Source organism: Protopterus annectens, chromosome 3.part1, assembly GCF_019279795.1.
Source record: "Protopterus annectens isolate FY-2018-M chromosome 3.part1, PAN1.0, whole genome shotgun sequence".
Taxonomy (NCBI): domain Eukaryota; kingdom Metazoa; phylum Chordata; order Ceratodontiformes; family Protopteridae; genus Protopterus; species Protopterus annectens.
Window position 1 is genome coordinate 1,407,236,001 of NC_056732.1, and position 23,525 is coordinate 1,407,259,525.

The 23,525-nt window shown below is 37.1% G+C and overlaps 1 protein-coding gene across 15 annotated transcripts in view; it reads right to left on the reverse strand.

The window, feature by feature from the left end:
• The window catches only part of SCRIB (scribble planar cell polarity protein), a 2,800,411-nt gene that overhangs the window by 1,308,819 nt on the left and 1,468,067 nt on the right, over positions 1–23,525 (reverse strand). For all 15 annotated transcript variants that reach the window (XM_044067477.1, XM_044067487.1, XM_044067486.1 and 12 more), the window contains 2 exons: positions 16,771–16,959; positions 11,819–11,938 (listed from right to left, as the gene is read on the reverse strand). In XM_044067477.1, coding sequence (XP_043923412.1) covers positions 11,819–11,938; positions 16,771–16,959 — 309 coding nt within the window. The remainder of the gene's footprint in view (positions 1–11,818; positions 11,939–16,770; positions 16,960–23,525) is intronic.

The window sequence follows — 23,525 nt, forward strand, 5'->3', positions numbered from 1 at the left end:
TCCTCCCCCCACCAACAAGCACACAGACACCAACCGGCACTAGACCTGTTGATCAAACTGGGATCAACTTAGTCATATTCAGGGCTTTATTCATTTACACCATCAAGTGAAGGATGAAGTTGAGTGCCTGTCATAAAAGCCCAATCCTGGGGTATATACTGCTGAAAGCAATCCATCACCTTCTCGACTGACAGGTAGGTCTTAGCACCTGTGGAAAGCAATACCTTAAACTATGCTGGATAAAATCACTTGAACTTGAGAGACATGTACCAGAAATATCTCCTAGCTGGAACAAGCTTACTTCTCTTCCTGCCTTGGTAAAAGTATTCTATTTCACAAAACATTTACTGCTCCTTGCAGTGTGAGTTCCTACCCAGCTTCCACAAGAGATTGACAATTTTGTTTTTCAATATACAAGCAGAAAACTGGGCAATGACCTGCTGGGTTGTGTTGGAGAAATACCATTTGTCTGCTGAACACTTTCAATGGCAACAGTATAGTACGGGAGACATAGCCACTTGGACAAAAGAGTTCAGGTGAAAGGTAAACATTTACCACCTTCTAATCTCTTCAGGATGCCAATCAGCCTTACATTCTTCTATTTTTTTTTTCTAGTCCTATTTCCAAGGTCAGTCTTGGCCAACTCCATAGAAAACACAGACAAAGGACTGACTACAACACCAAGACAACCTGAGTAACAGTAGAAGCTCAGGCATGGCAAAAGCCAGACTGAGGAGAGTGGAAGTGAGCAGTAGACGTCAGTTCACCAACTCTGGGTCAGAGGGGAAGTTTGGATTGTTCAAGTACTGACACTTAATGGATTCAGGTGCATGGTATGCAGTAATGGATCACAGGCTGAAAGCTGGATTTGCCAAGCCAGTAATGGTAAGTGTACACGGCTTTTGCACAGTGGGCAGGCACTGTGTGCCCCCGATGTGATACAGGTAAGCAAGTCAGTGTCAAGTTTGGGGGGGGGGGGCATTCAGAGATACCTCTAAGCCTTGCTTCCGAGAGTGATGTAAACTATTGCACTAGTGGCACTAGGTAATGATCCAGCCTACAGACAATTTGAGCCCACCATAAAATGCAGAAGACACCAGTATGGGAAAGAGGGTGGGTGGGTGAAGCCAGATGCATGAGCAGGAAAGTCAAAGCAGTAAGATGGTACAGGGTATACACAACCTTGGCGCCTGCCTGGATGACAGGGTCCTAAGGTTGACTGTTGCTTTTCGGAGACCAAGGATTCCCCTTTCCACAGAAAACAAACAGGCTCAACACCTACTGGAGAGTGTGGGTTATGGGTGGCAGGCACAGACCCAAAAAGAACAGGAAAAAAAATGCAGTCTTTTAGTGTTTAAACTTAATTGCCTTCTAAAACATCCTGACTGACATGCAAGCAGATAATCATAACAATCTAGACATGTTAATGCCATAAACCTAGGCATGCCTGGTTGCAGCTGAAAGGCTCATCTTTTGCAACATAATACGTGGTGCCTACAGCTCTAAGATTCTTTTTCCTCCTTTCCCATCTGTTTACTACACCCTTTGTAAAGATATATTTTCTTTACACTGATGAAAGTTAACATTTAGCCCTTGCTAAGTCAATGTAGGCATACCATCAGCACACATCCATAGACATTAAAGCACACACCACTGGGCATGCTCAGGGAAATGCACATTAAACTCTCTGGATGCATTCCAATGCTATGCTTATAGAGAGATCATCAAGGAATGCAATAAATTAATTTGGGCCACTACTTAAACATTTACCAGGAATTTTAATAAAAATGGCCACACTATATAAAGGAATAATATGGAGGGGAAATGTATCACTGCAATTAATACTTCATATGCACCAATGTAGAGATGAACTGCATCCAGAACTTTAACATCTGCCAAATATATATTAACACGAAATTTCTCAGACACATTGCCACTGCTACCTGTTGATCATCAGCCCCTTACTCAATCATCCCACTCATTCACCATATCAAAGGTTGAATGGGAGGGGGTTTTCTTCAGTCAGTCAGTCATAGGGGAGGATTGAGAATTTTCTTGTTTTTCTACCAGCCCTACCCACACACCTAAATAAGGCATCAGTGAGGGATATGCTGTGGGCTGTCCATGATGGATGTCGACTCACTTTCACAACGGATGTCCCTTATAAACAGCCCATTCCCTCACAAAATGTCATGAGCTCTCTGTCCTTGACCAAAGTTAAAACAGTATACTAAGTGAAAAGACGTCCACTGGGTTGAAGTTGGGATAAAACACACTTTAATCAGAACTATAAAACAATAAAACAGTAAAAATTGGTAAGCACTTTCGCAGGACTACCGCTTCCTCAGACCATAAAAACATAAACTGTTAGAACTCATTTAAATACTTTCTTATCAATCAAAGACAAGATAAAATCACATGGTTTGTCTTAATAATGTAAGCATCTCCTTTTTACAGCTGGCTTTAAAGAGACAGCATTATTAAGTCCTGGATATGCATCTGCTTTAAAATCCAATATCCATCTTAATTCCATGAACTCAGTCTCATTAACAATATCACCCTCTCTAATACTGACGTTTACCTTCTGCAAAACCAGAAATTTAAACTGGTGGCTATTACTTAGTTTAGCTAGTGCATTAGTAAGTTTACCATTACATATATCATGCACATGTTCAAGTATTCACTCCTTCAAAGTATGGTTGGTCTTCCCAAAATAAAACAGTTCACAAGTATTATGTTGAGCCCAATAAACAAGATTTCTGTCAGTGCAAGCTGCATAAAATTGAAACTCAATACCCCTATGAGCTCTGGTATGCATAACTGAAGTAGCTGACCAAATGCATCTAAAAGCTTTGCATTATCTACTGGCGTAAATGCCCTGCCATTCAGAACATGTCCTAACAAATCCAGTTTGCTTAAAACATAAGCGTTGTTTCAGGGTCCTATTGTTTCTAAATGTAAAACGTGGAACCTCTCCAACTACTCTACTTACATCCTCATCTGTCATCAATATTGGCCAATGTTTCTTTAAAATGTCACAAGCAACGTTGATATTACTAGAATACGCTTGTTATCAAAGTTATAACAGAACAGCCAGAGTTGCCACAGGACACCATTAAAAAACCCAACAATTCCTCTTCCTGAAACTATTACACTGGCTAGAATCCCAACAACATTAAAAAATATTACAAAATAGCCCGTTCAGTGATACAGAGGGATATGACCTTAGTTCAACCAGTGGCTCAGGCACATGCAGGACCTGGCAGGGGCCCATGGGAGTGAGTGGCCACTACTGCTTCACTCATAGGAGAAGACAAGTCTGGCTCACCATTTGGATGGCACCTAGTGGGGGTATTAACTGCTGCACCTATGGAGCACAAGCTTGTCAGCATATGTTGCATGTATAGATGCAAGTAAGATGAGAGTATTGAGGTACTCTCTCTTTCCAGCTGGCAGCACTGAAGCAGAGAGAGCTGCTACAAGGGATGCCAGATGCTCCAATGGGGAGGTAGGTCAGTCAAGCTGGCCCACTCTCTTGTACCAGAGTCTCACAACAGGGGAAGACAAGTGGGCTAATAAGGCACCGTGGGCAGAAACAAATGGGTCCTATCACCATCTCTTGCCCTTCCATGGAATAAATAGGAAAATGTGGAGAAGGTAGTGGAGACATCAGGCAGGTCTGGTAGGGAACAAAATACTGCTACAAACGGGGACATCCAGGATGGTTGCACATTAAATAATGGCTTAATTCTAGCTCTCTGTGTGAAAACAGACACTCAGCAAAGTACTTTTGTGTTTCTGGGTAAATTTCAGTCTAGTAACTGCACTGCCTGGATGCCAGGAAAAAACAGAAATACAGAGGACTTGAAGAAAAATCAGCTACAAAAGGTGATGAAAAAACAGTGACCGGGAAAAGTACTGCAGTTGTTCAGCAAAAAGCAGTGCAAGCTCCAGACATGACTTCCAGTAAAAGAGGAAAGCATAAGACAACTGCACACAGACCTGGAAATAAATGAAACACTGATGCAGTACATCAACTCAAACAAAAGGCTAGAAAAATGGAAGAAGCTTTAAACAAACATTCAGATGAGGTGACAAAACTGCAAAAATCAGAGGTTGCCTGAATATGAGACTGCTCAAGAAAAGATGTTTCAAAAAATAAAACAGAGCACTTAGGGAAAACCTGACATTTTCAGCTGTACCAGAGAAGCTGGAAGGAACAGACTGCATTAATTTTATGAAAGCACAAATATGTAACTGGACTGCTATTTCAAAGCACAAGTTGTTAATTGAAAGGGCACATAGTGTGGTACACTCCAAACCTGTCTATAAGAAAGCAACCTAGGCCTTTAATAGTAAAAATGCAATTGTACCAGCACAAGGAGTTGATTCTGACAAAACTGTGGCAGAAGAACAAAGTACTAAAAATGTGAGACAGGAGACAACAGAGTGTTTGTGGAGAATGCTTCCTCATTGTGCACCAGGCAGAAGAGGGGTAAATTTATTTCACTATTCAGGGAATGTCAACTGCTGTACCCAGCTATCTTCAAAATTATCTTCCCTGGAGGTACAAAATCATTTTCTGATTAAGTACATACTAAGGAGGAAATACAACAGTTTGTCCAATAAAAAATTGGGCTGTGAAACAGAAAAATATTATGCTTCTTGTTCTTCTGGTAATAAAGACCACAGACAGACTGTGCCAGTGAAACCTTTTCCAAAGTTTCAACAGAAAATGCTGGAGAGAAGGAAGGGCACATGTGAGGTGACTAGAAGAATAGAGAGTATGTTGGAAATGAAGCAGAGACAGGATTTGGGAGATGGAGATGAACAGAAATAAAAACAGTAACTTGGAAACTGACAAACAAGAAAAAATGGAAATATTATTTGGACTTGTCGGGGACTCTAAAGCATATGCCCTACTTCATGTCATTAATGCTGGAAAAATATTTAGGGAGGAACAGGTGGGAAAAAGTTTAAGTAAAAAACATTTTTCTTAATAGCACTATTTTATAGTGTATGATTTTCTTTGCATGCTATAAAGTAACATTTTATCAGTTGTTTTAAGTGTAATGGGGATACTATTGTAAACAGGTGGGTTTTTTTTCTCTTCTCTCTTTCTCCTTGTTCAGTTTTAAGAAATACAGGCACAGCAATGTAAGAAAAATGTCTGGCTAAAAGAGCATGATAAATGAAAAAAACAATGCGCTTTTTCTCAATCTTGCATGAGGGAATGACTGGATTAAGGCCCTTAGCTTGATCTAGTAATATGTTTTAAAAGAAAGCAAGTAAATAAAAAAGAATACTGAATATTGTAAGGCTTTTTTTTCTGGCAAACAAATATATGCATGGTAGCAATTTTCTATCTGGTTCTTATGTCTCCATGGAGAAAATCTGATAAAGAGAAATAGGCTACAAAAAAAAGAAAGAAACTGGCTAGGAGATAATGTTCTCTGAAAGCCTTCAGGTGTTTTTCCCATCTGGGACAGCTATAAAGATAAGACAAAAACAGACAGCACTTAATAGAAGCACATGCTGCACCATGTGTAGCATAGATGATATTTCTTTTAGGTTAACTCAAGTCGGTGAGTGTGACTGTCAGTTTGGGACTTTTGTTCCTATTTGGAGGGTAAAACTTCAATATTTGAAGCTGTACATTATTTTGTGTTAGTATTAAGTTAAGTTTTAGGGCATATTGGGGGTGTTTGTATTTTTTTGATGGCTTTTAATAAAACAAAAAGTTTTGTAAGATGTGACACAGGCTCAAATGGAAATGACAACAAAACTGTATAAATGTTTAACCTGCCAAACAATATGCATGTAGCACAAAAGATGGAACTAGACATTTAACAAAAAAGTTGTTATACATATAAAAGGTGGGAATAACTTTTTAGTACAATGATGCTTTCTGTAATGTCTTTAAATGTCAATGGTCTCTCAAATATATACAAAAAAAGAAAGAGAAGTGAACTATACTAAAAAAACAGAGTGCAAATAGCTATGCTACAAGAGACACTTGGAAAGAACTGAACATATGAATTTGATAAAGAAAGGTTTTCAGGATGGTTACTCAGCAGAATACCTGGGACAAAGGAAAAGAGGAGTACTTATATTAATTGCAAGAGGAGCTCCAAAAGTGTTATAAGAGGATAAAAAAGGATAATAATGGCAGATTTGTAGTACTAAGGGACTACTGGCAAGGAAGGAGGATTACATTGGCATGTACTTCTATTCCACCTAAAACTGATATAATGAAGCTTAAGAAAATTCTGAGACAAATAATCAGCTTTCAGCAAGGAATATTTATAGGTGGGGAATGGAATTTGATTTGCAGAAGTGAAGATGTGTCGGGGGGGGGGCAGACTGGGAAAGTATAAATAAGGTGGGTAGACTTTTGAAGAAATTTATGAAAATATTTGGCATGGAAGATGTGAATTCAGTACTAGGAGTTAAGAGTGAATTTACATATTCCCCAAGATACAAAAACTGGGCTAGGCTAGAAAGGTACATGTATATTTTTCATATGTACCCAACAACTATTTCAGATCATGTGCCACTAATAACTAAAATAAAAAAAAACAGTGATTTCCCACCTATTTGTTGAAAAGAGAAGAATTTAAGGAATGGGTAGAGGAAATTATTCAGGAGCTATTATAGAGAAGACATAAATTTCTTCTGAAAATATAGTTAGGGAGTGGGATAAAATTAAAGTGGAGTTTAACAATACGGTGGAAATCTGAGAGAGAGATATGGTTAAAAAGTAAATTATTTAGAGGGATTGACAAATGTTGAAGTATTGCAGAATTGGGGGATTTTGCAGAACAAGAAGAGGAGCAACCGCAGAATGCTAGAGACAGAAAATGAGGGAATACCTCAATAATATGCATGAGTTTAGAATGACTGCTGTTAAGCAACTGTTTTTTGTTAACTTTAGAGCATAAAAACGTTTAGCACAATGATTCAAGGAACAAAAAGTAGAAAAGGCTGTCACCAAGCTTAGGGAACCTATAACAAAGGAAGGGAACAAGTGATCCTGTATAGGTATTAGAAATATTTTGGAAATTGTGTGAAAGTCTGTATAAAGCAGAGAAATGTGGATATCAAGTAAAGGTACAAATGGAAATGTTTATGGAAGAATTAAATATGCCAAGGTTAGAGGTAGATGAGGCTCAATTACTAACAGGATACAGAGATCAAATATAAATGTATAATCAATCTACAGGAAAGTCCTCAGGAACAGATGGTATTCCTGTGGAAACTAGGAAGGAAATATGATAAAGATATGGAAGGTTTTGTTTAACAGTATTTTAACAACAGGAGAAGTACCAACATCCTGGAAGACAGCAGTGGTATCTGTAATACCTAAAGGGAACAAAGATACATCAGATCCAGCTTCACACAAGGCCCATTTCAATACTTAACTACTACTATAAAGTGTTTATGTCTATAATGACTAAAAGAATGGCAAAAGTGATGCCAAAATTTATATTAATCAATGCTGTTTTGTGGAGGGGAAGCAAACATCTGACAACAGTAGCAGAACTCTAATGATCCATAGGGAAGCAGAATGTACAAAAATATCACAGTTGGTGATGGGTCTTGATGCATACAAGGCATTTGACAGAGTAAGTTGGGACTTCATGAGCAGAGCAATGGAAGCATTTGCATTCCCTGATAAAATTACAAGGCTGATTAGGAGGACATATAAGGGATCGGAGGGAAAAATTGAAGTAGATGGGGTCCTCCTTGATAATTTCTGCTTGAGCAGAGGAACCAGGCGGGCGTGCCCTCTTTCCCCAGTGTTATCCCCCCCGAAGAACCTTTAAATAACAAGAACCCTGTCATCTTGTAGCCTTTCTTGATAACTGTTTGCACACTAATTATTTATCAGTACAATAAACAATCTCATCTTCACATCTGAGAACTTAAGAATGTGTTACATGTAATTGATACTTGCATATCTTTGCTAAAAAAGAATACCTTCTGTACATATGTTCATTACTTTACTGTAAGTTGTCAGATGATTTTGTACCACTGTTCTATTTACATATATTTCATTTAATTTTCAAATTGTTAATATCTATTTTCATATTGTAATGTCTGGAGCTTTTTTCCTCGGGTTTCCACTGAAAAAGGGTATCTACCCAGTTGGACTAACCCAGTTAACAAATGTCAAATAAATACATAAATAAAATTTGCATTATATTTAGAACCACTGGCAAAGAAAATAAGGGACTCCGTAATTCAAGGATATAATGTATCTTTATTAAATCTTCAAGATTATCTCTACTAAACATACAAACAACAATCACGTTACTACCTCCTATACTTTTAACTGCATGTCTAAACCACTGTTCTTATGTAAATACCTCATGCAATCATATGCTATCTGCTGTATTTTATAGCAATGTGTAAACCGCAATGCTCATGTAAATATCTTCTGTACAGTATGCTAGTAATTGTTTTTGGAGTTTTTCTCCCCGGGCCTCCTCTGAAAACGGACAGATCTGTCCAGTTGGACCTCCCCGGTAAACAAATGTAAAATAAATAAATAAATAAATAAATAAATAAATGGTATGATATGGTAGTCCAGAAAAGCTGGCTCTATCTGCAGATTATATTATTTTACACCAGATAAAAGCAGAAAAGGACATCAGTGCTGTGGAACATTTTGAGACTGTTTCAAATCTTTTTGGGATACAAAATGAATGAAGCAAAAACAAATGCAATAGCAGTAAATTAGATACCACACAAGAAATGGTTCAGCAATATCCACATTTATGGGGACATGATAAAATGAAGTACTTAGGAGTATGGATTAAAACAGATTCCAGTGTGGCAGCCCATATGAATATGTGTGAAGAGACTGAACAAAAGATAAATACAAAAACTGAGATATTGGAAGCTCTGTTATATGGATATGGATAATAAGTTACAAACAGTTAAAAATGTTTTTAGTCCCTTTAGTCTTGTACACGTCAGGGACATTTTTATCAACCAGAGGAGAAGTTGTGGATAGCAATCAATAAAAAGCTGAAAGATTTTAACTGGGAGGGGAAGACTGCAACAGTCAAGTGGGATAAGCTGATTTGTCCAACAGAACAATTACCAGATTTGAAGGGATATTTCAGAGCTACACAGTTACAGCTCTTATACATAGCACAAGCAGAAACCTATAATTCAAAGTGGAAAGGGAAGGGATGATGACAATATGGGGGAAAGCTCAAGAAACAAGAGGAGGCTGGGATTTTGGATGAAGATCTTTAAGAACAATAATCCTACAGGATACTATAGTCAGAAAGAAGCAGAACGTACTCGAAGAACTATGCCAACATGGGAATGGAGAAAGGAGATTCTGCCAATAGGCATGACTGCAATTAGGGATACAGACCACATGCAAGAGGGGGCTGGAATTTACTGGAGAAAACTGGCAAAGGAACCAAGGTATTGGGAGCAAATAACTGGAGAAGGAAAGGTAATAGAATGGGAAGACACCAAGAATTTATTTGGACTGCAGGTTAGAGATTGCTTTCCCTAGCAAAGATTGACAGAGTATAGGCAAAGAGAAAGAAATGGGGGGTCCTAAATGAAAGACCAGCACTGGTAGAGTTTTTAATAGAATCTAGAACAGAAGGTGCCATTAAAAATGGATTAATTAGTAGAGCATATAAAATATTGCATGGTAACTATAAAAATCAATCAGAGGAGGTTAGAAAGGATTGGGAAGAGAGATTGGAAAAGCAATTCACAAAGAAAAATTAGGACATATATGTATGTCTCCCAAATATGCAACAAAATCTAGAAGATTTAGGATTTTTGCTTGGAAATGTTTACATACATATTTCTATAACCCAAGTAGATTCCAGATAACTTTTCCTCAGGTAGACAGCAAATGTTGGAGGTTTGATGGAGCAGAAAGAGGTAATTGGGAATATATGTTCTAGGAGTGTAATGAGTTGGCAGACTTTCCTTCCAGACTACTCTGTCCAAGAAACTGGTTGAGTAAATTGGTATAACTAGGGAAATTATTTTTCTGAGGTATGATACAGAATCGGAAGTACCTAGACATAGTAAGGTCTTGCTGACTTTAAGTATGGAGAATTACTAGAAAAATAGAAATCAAAGTCTAAACCAACTGTACTAGAGGTAGTGAATATACTAACAGAGATAAAAACAACTGGAATTGGGATATTTAAAAAATGTTATGAGCAAATTGGGAAAAAATGGGAATTGTGGGAACAATACATTCAGGGGAGGAATTAGGTTTAAAAGAAGGCAGAACTTGAATGAGCTACATAATATATCTGACTGACGATAATGCATAATGTTTACAACTGGGATTATATCAATATGGTTTGTGATATACAATGCTTGCAGCTGGGATGATGACAATAAGGCTTGTTTTCATTTATGCAAATGTATGATTGCTTGTGTCATAAGTGATAATTTAATAAAGATGTTTCTTGTTTAAAAAAAATATATTGCTACAAACCAAGGTACTCAATCCTTTATCAACCAAATTCTGTGGCAACTTTCCCATCTGAAATGCTATACTATATAAGTGGCAACCATCTGTTTATGACATTTATCCTTCATTAAAACCAACTGTTTAACAAACTCCTCTTGTTTCTGTAGTCATTTCTAAACAATGGAAATGATCTTCCAACATCCCCTCACTAGTCACATCTCACATTTTAACTCATGAGCAGCTTTTTTAACACTTTTCTCTACCTGGTTCTGTCACTGTAGTTCTAGTATCATTTGTACTTCAATGCACTTTTCTCATTACCGCCTTTAACTTCAGTGATTTACTTTTCTTTCAAGCTATGTTTATCCTAGACACTACATCTTGACCATCTTAGGCTTATAACCTTACTCATCTTAAACTTGTGCATCTATCCCAGTATTTTCACCAATGCAAAATATGTTATTTTTTCACTTTGCATCTCTATGTCAGAGACCTACAATAGTTAACACTGCAACAATTTCTAAGAGTATTTCCACTTTTAATGTGCACTACCCTTTTTGTTGGAGCACTTCACCTGGGCATCTACTGCAAATGGGTCATACCCAGTCATAAATTCCCAAGTCCAAATATGCGACTGACTGTGGGGAGGAGGGGAGAATTTTCTCCTAGAGGCAGTTCCAGACAAATGTCACATGCAAGTCATGTAGTTGCAAATCCTGCTGAGCTAGTTACAAGTAGTTTCATGTCATTTGGTACACCTTTCCTTTAGCGTGTTCAGTCAGACAGGTTAGGCAACAACCAGAGTGCTTCTATGCTATTTACTCACCATACTGATAAGCTCACAGATATTACAAGATTTATGCAGTACTACAACTTTCTTCTACTCAAAATTGTTTTACAGGCTACAAGTTTTGTGCATTCATTTTTAAACAAAATAATCATCCACCATCTATTCACCAGGCTCATCTCGTACTCTCCTCAAGAATGCCCTCTGCAGCAATTTCACGCATCTGTTACTACAAGCTCTGATATCACCTTAACTTCGAACCCCCCCTCCCCCTCCTACTACTTTCTGGCATTACCCAGTCAGAGATTACCAATTAATATGCACAAATAAATGAAAGATGCGCACAGACACATTGCGTGTGGGGAACGGACACTTAGGTTAGAACCGTTTTAGTTAGTATACTTAGATTACACTGCAAAAGTCTGCAAGGTACATTTCTTACCTCTAAAGTGTTTCTGCACTGTATACATACAAGTTGTTCACTATGTAAAAGTAAACATTTTTACATCTGTTCATCCCGAGATGGCCTACTGTTGTTAAATGATAAACTGCAGCCTTCCTACCTTTTGCATGATCTCCATTTCCTCTGGGCTCAGGTCACGGTCAATTGAAGAGATGCTCTCCATGCTGTTTTTCCTGCCAATGCCAGTGGCAAAAGGGTTTGCTATAATACCAGGGGAAACCTGAGAAAAAAAGTAATCAATTGTAATTTGACTTTTCGGCATTACTTAATTCCAAAGACAGAAATTTGCAAAGGAACATGGTAAACCATTGCAACAACTTTAACCTACTGGCATGCACAGCAATTGGGATGCAAACAAACTGAAGCACAATTCATGAAACCACATTTGAACTGAGACACATAACACAGACATTCTCTAATAGTACAGTCTTGCTTCAAGCAAAGGGCAGGGGTCAAAAAACATTGTACCCAAATAGGCATTTTTCAATTTTTTTTTTTAATATACATTCCAGTAGCTAACAGTAAGGCTGCTGCAAAAATATCAACCTTCTGTTTTAAGTAACAGCATGAAACATCTTACAAACTTTATGATGTCCAAATAAGTTTTTATAAGATAACTTAAGACATTAATAACAGAGAAAAGAATGCGGTCTATAAACTAAAATAAAAAAATAAAAAAATTTACAAGAACATTCTGATTGGACTTGTTTTACACTTAAAAGTACCAGGTAGCTATTTAATACCTCTCTCTTCAACAATCAGCTACATTTTATCCACTTTCAGTCACATTCTGAATTCCAACACTTTTTCACTGAAACTGTCCTGCCAAGTCATGATACTTAGTTTAACCTGTTCTTTGCCTGCCCCATGGCAAGGATGAATTAAGCCCAGTACAGCACTGCAGGAGCAAGCCAGCAGGGGATGGGAGCGAGTGGCTGATGTTGCAAGTGCTGGCTCACCCAACACAGTGAATGAAATAATACTGCCATAACTGCAGGCCTGTCACATGAGGTTAAGTCAGGGATGTGACTTAATATGCATGTACCTATCAAGGTGTGCAAAACACTCTAGCCTAACAAAAATGTATGGAACCATGCACCCACACTGAGCACAACACAGCAGCTCAGCCTACTACCCCAAAGGGCAAAAGAGTTAATGTGCATAACTGAAAAATATGACCCAGCCACTACTGACAGCTTTACCAGCACCCAACTCTTCCACAGAGTCTGGAAATAAGATACAGTTACTGAAAGATACTATCCTCCTCCTGGGATGAGAAGGCACCCCCTGAATGAGATGATGCAAGGAGCTAATGCTACGGAAGATGGGCATATGAATGGGTCAAGGGCTGTAATCCCTCACAGAAGGGACAGAATTTTAATACACATACCAGGGTAGGCTTTCAGCTCACCAAGCTACCACTTGGTGGTATCCTTCATTAGCAAGTATATGGAAGCAAGCATGCATTCATAAGGGGAAGGGACTCCAGGTCCCCACTATAAAATCAGAAGCTAATTTTCCCACCTAAAGGGTGGGGATAGTCTACACAAACAGGATCACTGCTGGGATGCCAGCAAGGATACAAGCAAAGGGCCAATAGCCTAGTACCTACCTATGAACACTCATAGCTTTCTTGGATGATATCCCCCTGGATGCTGCTTGTCTTCATATTACACTAAGGTATTCCTCTAGTACAAGGGAATGAATGGACACAGTCCCATGGGGGGAAGGGCTTGATGAATCAGTAGAGATGGGAGCCAAAAGCACCTAGAAAAAAGTTAGTTTATAGAGGGAATCAGCACTATTAAACAGAGAATTGCTTTCTGTTGGTACTCTCTGTGTCTACTAAGTCTTCAGTGTTCTATTAGCTTGCATGGAAAAATTTGCTTCTTTGCTCCTTAAACGGTGGCATAGAAGTTTTTGCAGTGCCTCAGACCAATACTGGACATGTTTAAAAGAAATCAGAAGAGACTGGTCACATATGTTTCCCCACTGTACTAAGGTTAGCATCTTTTAGTCCAAGGTGGAGAAGGTATGCCAGATGATGGGGATTAAGATTCAAAGTCTCATTTACTTTGGTGGAATCCCTTCATATGTGCAAAAGTGAAATGCAAGCAAAGAAAAACAAAAAAATTATCCTTTAAGGTTTAAGTACTATCAGGCTTCACTTTACATCTATGTTACAGAAACTATAAATCAAAAGCAAAAATACTGCTCTCTCCAGAGTCACAAAGATATGGATCAAACCACCCTCATATACCAAATCCTGAAACACTTTTACTGCATGTTTAAAAAAAGTAGGTGCATTCAGTGTTCTTTTATTTTACTGTTTGATTAAATATTCATATGCATCTATATAGCTTCCTGTTGATTAGACAGAAAATAATGTTATGTTGGCTTGAGGCTCCAGTATTTCCACCTCTTCCCTTGTCACCCTTTCCTAAGATTTCTTTCTCTCATGCTTTTAGTTGAAACTACATATATATATTTTAAATATAAAAACACATTCCAGTGTGTGTGCTACAGTAACTCCTGCTTGAATTCTTCAAAAATGTGCCTGTTTTGGAAGGATAATGTACATATTCCTTAGGGGTACAGAATAAGTGCTGTTACCACAGGGTCACTCAGAGTCGGATGTGACTCGTAAGACAATGAACGAGTAAGCTGACTTATTTATTTCCTTAAACTGCGAAGTTTGGAGATTTAGAAGATGTGCAGCATTACCAAAGATGGAGACAAAGTTCTCCCTCTTAATTCTCAAAAGCACAAAATGAATGCAGCACTCTCACATGAGTTAAACAAAGGCATGTCAAGGGGTCAACATTATTTTAAGAGTACCTCTGTATTAGATATTTTAGGTATTTCTTTTATGGCATATGTTTTATTTATTTTTTTTTTTTGAAAATCTTTTTATTTTATTATCTTATAGACAAACAATACAAACCACAGAAGAACACTGTACAAACATCAACAAAAACTATATACAACTATACATTGCCCATATCATTCACAATATATACAACAGATAATACATTAAGGAGATATAATACAAAAATGAAAAGTGTTTCAGGTTAAAAGACAATCAAATAATACATTCCAAAAATTTTCAGAACAGAACTTGTGATTACCTTTATAAAAGAGATACTTTTGTGCCCTAATATGCCTAATTACCAATTCCTTTAGACCTTCCCATGTTAGTGCGGCTTGGCACTTCCAATGCAATGAGATATAATATTTGATAAATATGACAATTGAAATCACCACCTTGAGCTGAGCTTTAGTAATATTATCAGGAGGGATATGTAATAAAGCAAATTGCCAAGAAAGTGTTGATTTTTCGTATCCCATTTTCTCCAGAATAACTTTAAGGGCACACCATAGTCTGTACACACATTTGCAGCTCCAGAAAATGTGATATATATCGGCTACTTGATCCTTACAAAATGGACACAGAGAAGACGAGTTGGGGTGAATTTTATTAATGATTGCAGGTGTTAAATACGCATTATTGGTGATCATGAGTTGCGTATAAAATAATTTTTTAAAAGGGATATATTTAATACTTGATTTGAAAGCCTCTTTCATTAGTGCGGGAGTTATACTGGTCCTTATCTGACCAGAATTTAGAAAATACTGGCAAATTGTTAGATCTGATAGAGATTAATAACTTATATACATTGGAAGTCATTTTCTTTTTAGCAGAAGAAGTTTCCAAATAACCTTGGCAATTTCGATATTTTCTCTAGATAAGTCAGGATGATCATAGTATGGATTCAATAGTTCAAAGATTTGTCTAGTTATTAAAGTATATTTATTGGATAAATTGAAGGTTTGCCTGATCTCGGATAACATCAGATGTTTGACTAAGAAAAAGTCTGCCATGCACTTATCCTTAATAAGGGGGAAATTGTCCAGATTTATCAAGTTACCATTTAGAGTTAAATTGGGATTTAGATGTATTGGTTGGAGGGAAATGAACGCCTGCAAAAGTTTTAGCGAAGACAATAGTTTATGAAATCTGATAACGTTATATTTCAGGCCATAAAAGATTTTATATTTGTCTAGACTAACTTTGCCCAAGAAAGGTAAGGCGGATGGATTGAATTTAAGGGATCTAATATAATTGAAGTAAAGTAATACCCAGTTAGGGTGCCAGGCATCTGAGGTATTAATATAGTTTGCTATCTTATGGCATATGTTTTATTGATAGTCTAAGATTTCATCATATGCTGATTCTTATTGGTTTAACCAGGTTATTTAGCATTTTTACATATATTCTATTGTTTTTATTTATGCTGTTTCTATGCTTTCTATAAGTGTATAATTTATTACATGGTGTATACATTTTTACATTTTCAGGTTTCATGTCTTAGATTTTATAGTGTGTTTTTGGTCACAGATTTATAGTGAATGACATGTCTGCTTAATGTACCGTTAATTTCCATATTTAATTGACTGACTGATAATGAAAGGGGTCATTCTCAGTATATAAATATGCTTTTTGTGCCTTGTACTGAGTCTGATGAAGCGTCAATATAAGACACAAAAGCTCTTACTCTGTTTGGTTTACTTTTTATTTTTCAATAAATTACAGTTCACTGACTGTCTCTCACTTCTTTGTTTTTTGATTTATTCTATTTGCTCTTTTCTGAGAGGTGCTCCATTGCCCGACCATTTTTTTTATCACTTATTTCCCTAAACTGTGAAGTATGGAGATTTAGAAGATGTGCAGCATTACCAAAGATGGAAACAAAGTTCTCCCAAAACATAAACGCACAAAATAAATGCGGCCCTCTCACATGAATTAAACATGAATTAAACAAAGGCATGTCATGTCAAGGTCTTAAAATTCATCTACATTTGTGTTAGTATTTAGCAATGACAGAGACTATCTTTAGTCTTTGCAGTCTACCAGTTTTGACAATTTGTTACAAAAAATTGTTTCATGAACTACAGAGAAAAGATATACAATAAGAGTCAAGAGGATCAATGATGCTGCTCAGAATACACACTTCAGTAAAGATTCCATCTAATTCACAACTATGGTCTTACCTCTATTGCAGCAGCAGCTTTGGGATCAAACCCATCACACACCAGCATTATCAAGTTATCTCCAACACTTCGCAGGATACGCACTGCCTCAGTGTGAGTCATTCCCAGAAGGCTGTGGTTATTGACCTCCAGGATACGCATCCCAACTTTAAGTCTGCCATCTCGTGCTGCTGCCCCAGAGGAACTCACCTGCAAGGGTAAAAATACTTGCATTATTGCTTGTGCTGTGCAAGCTTGTAATCAGCAAACACAAGGGTGAAAGTGGAATTCTGCAATGAAGACTCTCATAACAGAAAACTAGCACTAGTCACAGCACACCTCCTCATTTACCCGTTACATTACTTGGGCTCTCCGAGTCTTCTACCTTGACAAGCCAAGTGTTATTAGCATTTGGTGCAAAGACATGGTATGCATGATGTAACATACAAAACAATACATATTAACATCATACAAAACAATACATATTAAGATGCTGATTGAAACAGATGACCAGTAACACGTAAATGAGGGTTTGCTGGCTGAAAAAAGACCTTTGCCCTATTGAGTACACACCATTGCTTTTACCCCTCTCAAAACTTTCCCCAACCATTCTTTGCTCTATTCCAAGCAATTGCAAATGCCACTGATAACATGAATTCTGTCATTGCATCAGGAAATATATGCTAGGACACTAACCCCCCCCATTTCTGTGAAATACTGTTTTCTCACCTCCATCAGGAAACCATCTCTTATACTTGCCACCCACATACCTTCTCTCTCCATCCTCTATCTTGAAGTGCACTAATTGGTGTGATTCTGTCCTCTGTAAATCAGTTATGTCCCTTTTCCGTATACACAAGCCCTATGTTCTACACTTTTGCCCATGTCCCAGTTACCCCATACATTCAAAATCTTTACATATTTTTGCTCCCCACCAGGTGATAACCCATATAAGCCATTCAAACACATTTGTTCTTCTTCACCCACAGCATCACAGGACATCAGGGGAAGAAGGCAAGAACAGTGGATTGTAGCTGTTATTCTGCATGGGCTAAGGGATTTTCTGTATGCCCCCACATCCCCACCAGCCACAGTGCCTGCAATGATGACTTTATTTCAAACGCAAACTTCATCATACGCAGAGATCCCAGCTAAAGTGCTTGTACACTCCTTGGGACTGACAGAGTCCATACATGCAGGGATGAAACTCTTGTGGCTCAAACTGTGCCAACAAATCACTCTCCCATCAGTCTAATTCAATCCTGCACTACACCTTCCATGCTAGTACATGGTCTTTTTGCCTCTGCAAAAATACAGTGACAAATGTATTCTCTACTTCTGTCTCGTCTACAGAGTTCCTGAACTCCTCTTCCTATTTTGCCAAAATTCTCCTGTCAGTCCTAAGCTATTCAGTGCAAGTGAAACAATACCTTCCTCCCATTCTCCATCTCCTACCCATCACTTTCTCCAGGGTTACCTTGGCTTGCTAATGCATTGCGCTGATGTTTTGTGGCACCCTCACAGACATCTCCTATCCTCTATTTCTAAACTTTCCTCTTAAATAAGAACCTACTTTATTGCTTCTTTTAGCTAGACCGGTCATCCCCCTCTTTTCACACCTATTATATCTTGAACATGAATGTAATCCTTCCCTCACTCCTTCCTTAATGCAGTCCCATACTTGGGACCATAGTCTACTTCCTACTTCCTATTACAGATTCTAGTAACACTGTCTCAATCTGCCACAGGGTTTTTATACAGAAATTTGTAAGATTACCCTATTCTATAAAAAAATTAACATCTCTTTAAAGCATGGGCCTGGGAATCTGGCTTCAAGCTATCAATATCAAATGGAGTGCTTCCTATACAGGAAGAAAAGCAATAAATGTTGACAGTCCAAAGCCCTCAATTTCCATGACTCACTTCTGGTGGAGGGGAGCACTTCATGGATTACCCACTGGAAGTCTCTCACTTGCAAGACAGCATGATCATAAACAGGTTCTTGAAAGAGAATCAGATGCAAGCATGTTGTCATTACCTGTTAAGATGAGAGGGGATATCTAGCTTCTACAACCCAGATTATCTCTTTTATTATGAGTCTGAGGATTCAATGCCTCTTATTAGAGAGGTCTCCCACATTCTCTTGGAGGGCTTGCCTGGACAACACTGTAAGCTCTGTGGAAACTAGAAAACTACCTGAACCAGCTCAACTCAATCCTAAAAAGAGGATAGTGAAGATTGGAAACTAGCCAAAGGACAGCTTTTGCTTGGCAGATTTCCAGGCCTCAGAGCGGGTCTTGAGACTGAGAATGTCCAATGCGATTTGGAAATCCCCGGGCTGGGGGGGGGGGGATGTCCTTGGGTTTTAACTTCTGAGCAGTAATGAGCAGATGTTCTCCTCAACAACTGGCAATGGTAAACTCCCCTCTTGGTGTTCAATAATCACCCAGTGTTCAGGGGTCGACATCTCATTACCTTCTCCAGTCAAATCCATAGTCTATTTAGTCTGGTTAGATGTGCTAACAAATGAGGGCATGGTAGCCCCCAAATCAGCTGTGACAGAGGCCTTGGGCAAGATGGACAAGTCTGGGGTGGTGATTACGCTTTTTCACACTACTGTGACTCTTGGAACTGGGAACCTTAGCAAAGTCTTCCATTGCTCTGGCATCCCTAGACTTCTTAGTTCTTCTACTTTTCAGACGGGATGTCTGTTGGATTACCATCAGGGAACATGACAGACTTTAGCAACTACATCACAAGCTGTTTAGATCAAGTAGGCCTGGACATAAACGCATCACGACTAAAAGGCCATAGTCCTGAACTCTTCACAGACAATAATGTCATGTCATTAAAATACCTGGTGTGGCAAGAAAGATTTGAAGATGGTCAGGCATATGCCATCTTTATAACAAAAATGTGGAGACGTCAATAGGAAAGGTAATGTCAGCTTAGCTAAGGAGGAAGTGTGTTCAGCTTTGAAAGTCTGGACAGATAGCCTGTTGCATAGCTTCCTGTGGTTATGAGTGCAGCAGTGAACCGCACAACCATTATCGCTGAAAACTAATCCAAATCTGAAAAGTCTCCACTAAAAGCATCCTCCCTTACAGCCATTACTTCTGCTGGGGATGGGGGACAAATAAATAGAAAATATTAAAGGGCCAAGGATAAAATACAGTTAAAATAAATGGTCTCAAATGTATTAGAAGAAAACAAACCACTTATGCACAACTAAACCCACTAGAAGCAGACATACATGGTGTACACTACGAACTACATATACTATTCAAATAAAGGAAAAAATGCAATCTGTTTATCATATTTTACTATAAAAAAAATCATTATTTATTTATTTATTTAACATTTGTTAACCGGGAAAGTCCGACTTGGAACGAAGCCAATTTTCAGCGGAGGCCCGGGGAGAAAGGCTCCAGATGCATGTCTTTGTAACTTATGACTTATGACTTGCAAAAGTTAGTTGGTAAAGTACAAAACATATTTTCACATAATGCAGGACAAGAACAGCTAAAATACCAGTTTTTCCTTTAACAAGTAGATCATGAGATCAAAGAAACTAGTCCACATGGTGCAAGGCAAACCTTTAGACAGTGCGAAGAGAGTTTATGAAGAAAACTGTAAAAGAAACTGTGGAGGTGCTGGGAAGTAGGGACAGAAGGATAAAGTAAAGGGAAATACAAACAAAGGTAAGAAAATAATAATGGAAGGTAAGGTAATGCAGACTGCATGCAATTAAAATTAATTCAGGTAAAAAATGCACAGAATATATACAAAATTCCAAATAACACAAACCTTAAGATAAGTTAGGCTACTTGATGTACAGAATATCACATCCGTTGTCTGACATGCATTTACAGGCCATTTCACAGTTTGTATCGGGAAAGAGATTGACCTTGAATACTTTACAACTGTTTTTTAATATTGAAAAGCTCCCAGGGGAGTGAACTCCAAAGAACGGATCCTGTAGAAAAGACCTTCTTAAATGCTAGCATACTGACATAAGGATAAAAGCAAAGCAGCACTAACTTACTGTTATCTGAGAAAGTAATGTGTAGCAATGACAGTGGGTATCTGCTAAAAGGCAGTACTACCCAGAAATGAGTGCTGCTTTAGGGAGACCACTAAAAAATTTATTTTAAAACAGACAGCTATCTAGAAGTAGACAGATGAGATTTTAAAGTAAATGAACCTGCAAATCCTATTAAGACTAATTTGAAGATGCTTAGAGTTTTACTTTGTAATTGTACACAATAGGCCATGAGGCATTCAAACAAGGAAGTCTTTCCCTGCCACACATGCTTTGTCAGTACTCAGCAACCTAGAAGACTTTTTGGTCAGTTTTAGTTGAGCAAATACGTTGAAATTCATTCGGCACAGAGTGATCAAACTATGCACTTGATACATAAAGTTAAGGACAAACTGTATTTGCTCATTAAGTTACTCAGAGTCACAGCAGCAACCTCCAGGTTTACATGTTTAAATGAGTCTGCTGCAACCTCTGAATTTTCAAGCACAGTCTATCAGCCAAAAGCAGGACCAGTCATCTACACAGCGTGTCATCAAAGAACAGCAGGTAAAAGGTATAGCTGTTAAAGGCGGAAAACATGAGTGTATTCTCTAACTCTTGTAGCGACACTGTCCATTTCAGATTGAATATTACCAATCTGAAAAGAAAGCATTGTTTCAGAGAAATGTTGCTTAAATCATCCCGGTTAACAAATGCCTGATTTTATTGTGATGGATAAAGAGGAAGGTACAATCTATAACATCAAAAACCTGCTTTAAGGAGGAGGTTTCAATTGTATCTTGGATACTTCTGAAACTAACAAGAGACCCATTTGTATATCCTCTATAGCAAAATCTTTAAAAAAAATGGACTGAATCATTTCATCTAATAGACACATTTAAATTGAAACAAGAAAAGTCTTTATTTTCCCACCAAGATTATAGGTTTAGTACACAAACTAGAATAGATACAATATTTGTTGTTCATGACCTACATTAAAGATCACTAATTTCTCAATAATTCCATGTCCTTTTTCAGATCATAATTCTCTAGTTTTGAAATTTCAAAGTGAGTTTAAACCATTAACTACTTCTTCTAGAATTCCATCATATATCACAAAATTAAAGAATTTAAACCTTGGTTGTTGTCAGAACTACAGTTTTTCTTAGATATAAATTATACAACAGAAATTAACATAGTCATGATATGGGATTCATTAAAAGCCTATATATATGGTAAAACCCTTAGTTGGTACAAAAACAAAATTAGAGAATGGGATTCTGAGTTACAAGACTTACAATCTCGACTTTTGTCGGTGAAATCCGGAAAACATCAAAACTCTCCGGAAATCAAAAAGAAAATAGAGGAATTCAATAAGAAATATAATGAAATTTTAACATACAAAACTAATTTACCATTAGAAAAACTAAAAGTAAATTCTTTGGCTACTTCCCTTAGCATCTACATAATCTATCTGCAAGAGTTAAAATACGTTCCAAAGCTAATAATATTAACAACATTTATCATGAAAAGAAGGGAAAGAACATGCTCGGATATAGGAGATAGTCTTGATGCATTTAGACATCAATATATGGAACACTTTATAAATGGAAAATTACATATTGATCAATTAAATATGGATACAATTGCTACCAACATAAAAAAATTCCCATCCAACTAAAATTAGATTTGCAAAGACCCATTTCTTAGAAAGAAATAACAGATAGGATAAAAGAAAGAAAAAATAATAAAGCCCCAGGAATAGATGGCATAATCACAAAGATATATAAACTCTTTCCCACAAACATAATCTCTCTTTTTCATAAAACATTAGAAATCCAATCAAAAGCAATAATACCTCCTTTTTGGAAATATTCTTTAATTACCCCAATCCTAAAATAAAATAAAGATTCAGATCTTTGTACCTCATATAGACCTATATCATTATTAAATAATGATTATAAGATATTTATGTCAGTTTTAGCAAACAGAATGAAAATTCCATTATCAAAAATAATAGATAATGATCAAACTGGGTTTACACACAATAGACACACTCATGACAATATCAAGAGGATACTTACTCTTACTGATTACATGAATAGGGAAAATCAAGAAATGCTGATAATTGGATTAGATACAGAGAAGGCCTTTGATTCCTTAAGTTCGAAATATCTATTTGAAATTCCAGTTTTATTTGAATTTTCTCCTTCCTTTGTTCACCTTATAAAGAATATATACAAAAATAATTTAGCTTATGTCAAACTAGGTCCTTTCACCCTGTAATCTATTTCTCTAACAAAAAGCACTAAACAAGGTTGTCCCTTGTCACCTATTCTATTTGCACTAGCTATTGAAATTCTTGCAGTTTTAATACGAAACAATTTAAAAATAAGAGGAGTGGATGTTTATGACCAATACACCTCTAAAATAATGCTATCTGCCGACGATATACTACTATTATCCAATTCCAAAGAAACTTTAGAGGAAGTAGATATATTGAGAAATATATGATTTCAGGTCTTCACTTCAACAGGACAAAATCTAAATTTTTACTTCTAAACATAAAGAAAGAAATACAAGTTAAAGAGAATCATATCATAGGAAAACAAGTTACTACTATAAATTATTTAGGAATCACCTTATGTAAGGATTTGAATGAGTTAATATTAATAAATTATAACATTAACACAATTAAATCTTCTGTGGAAAAACTGAATAAATATTGACCTTTGAAGATATATTACAGTTAATA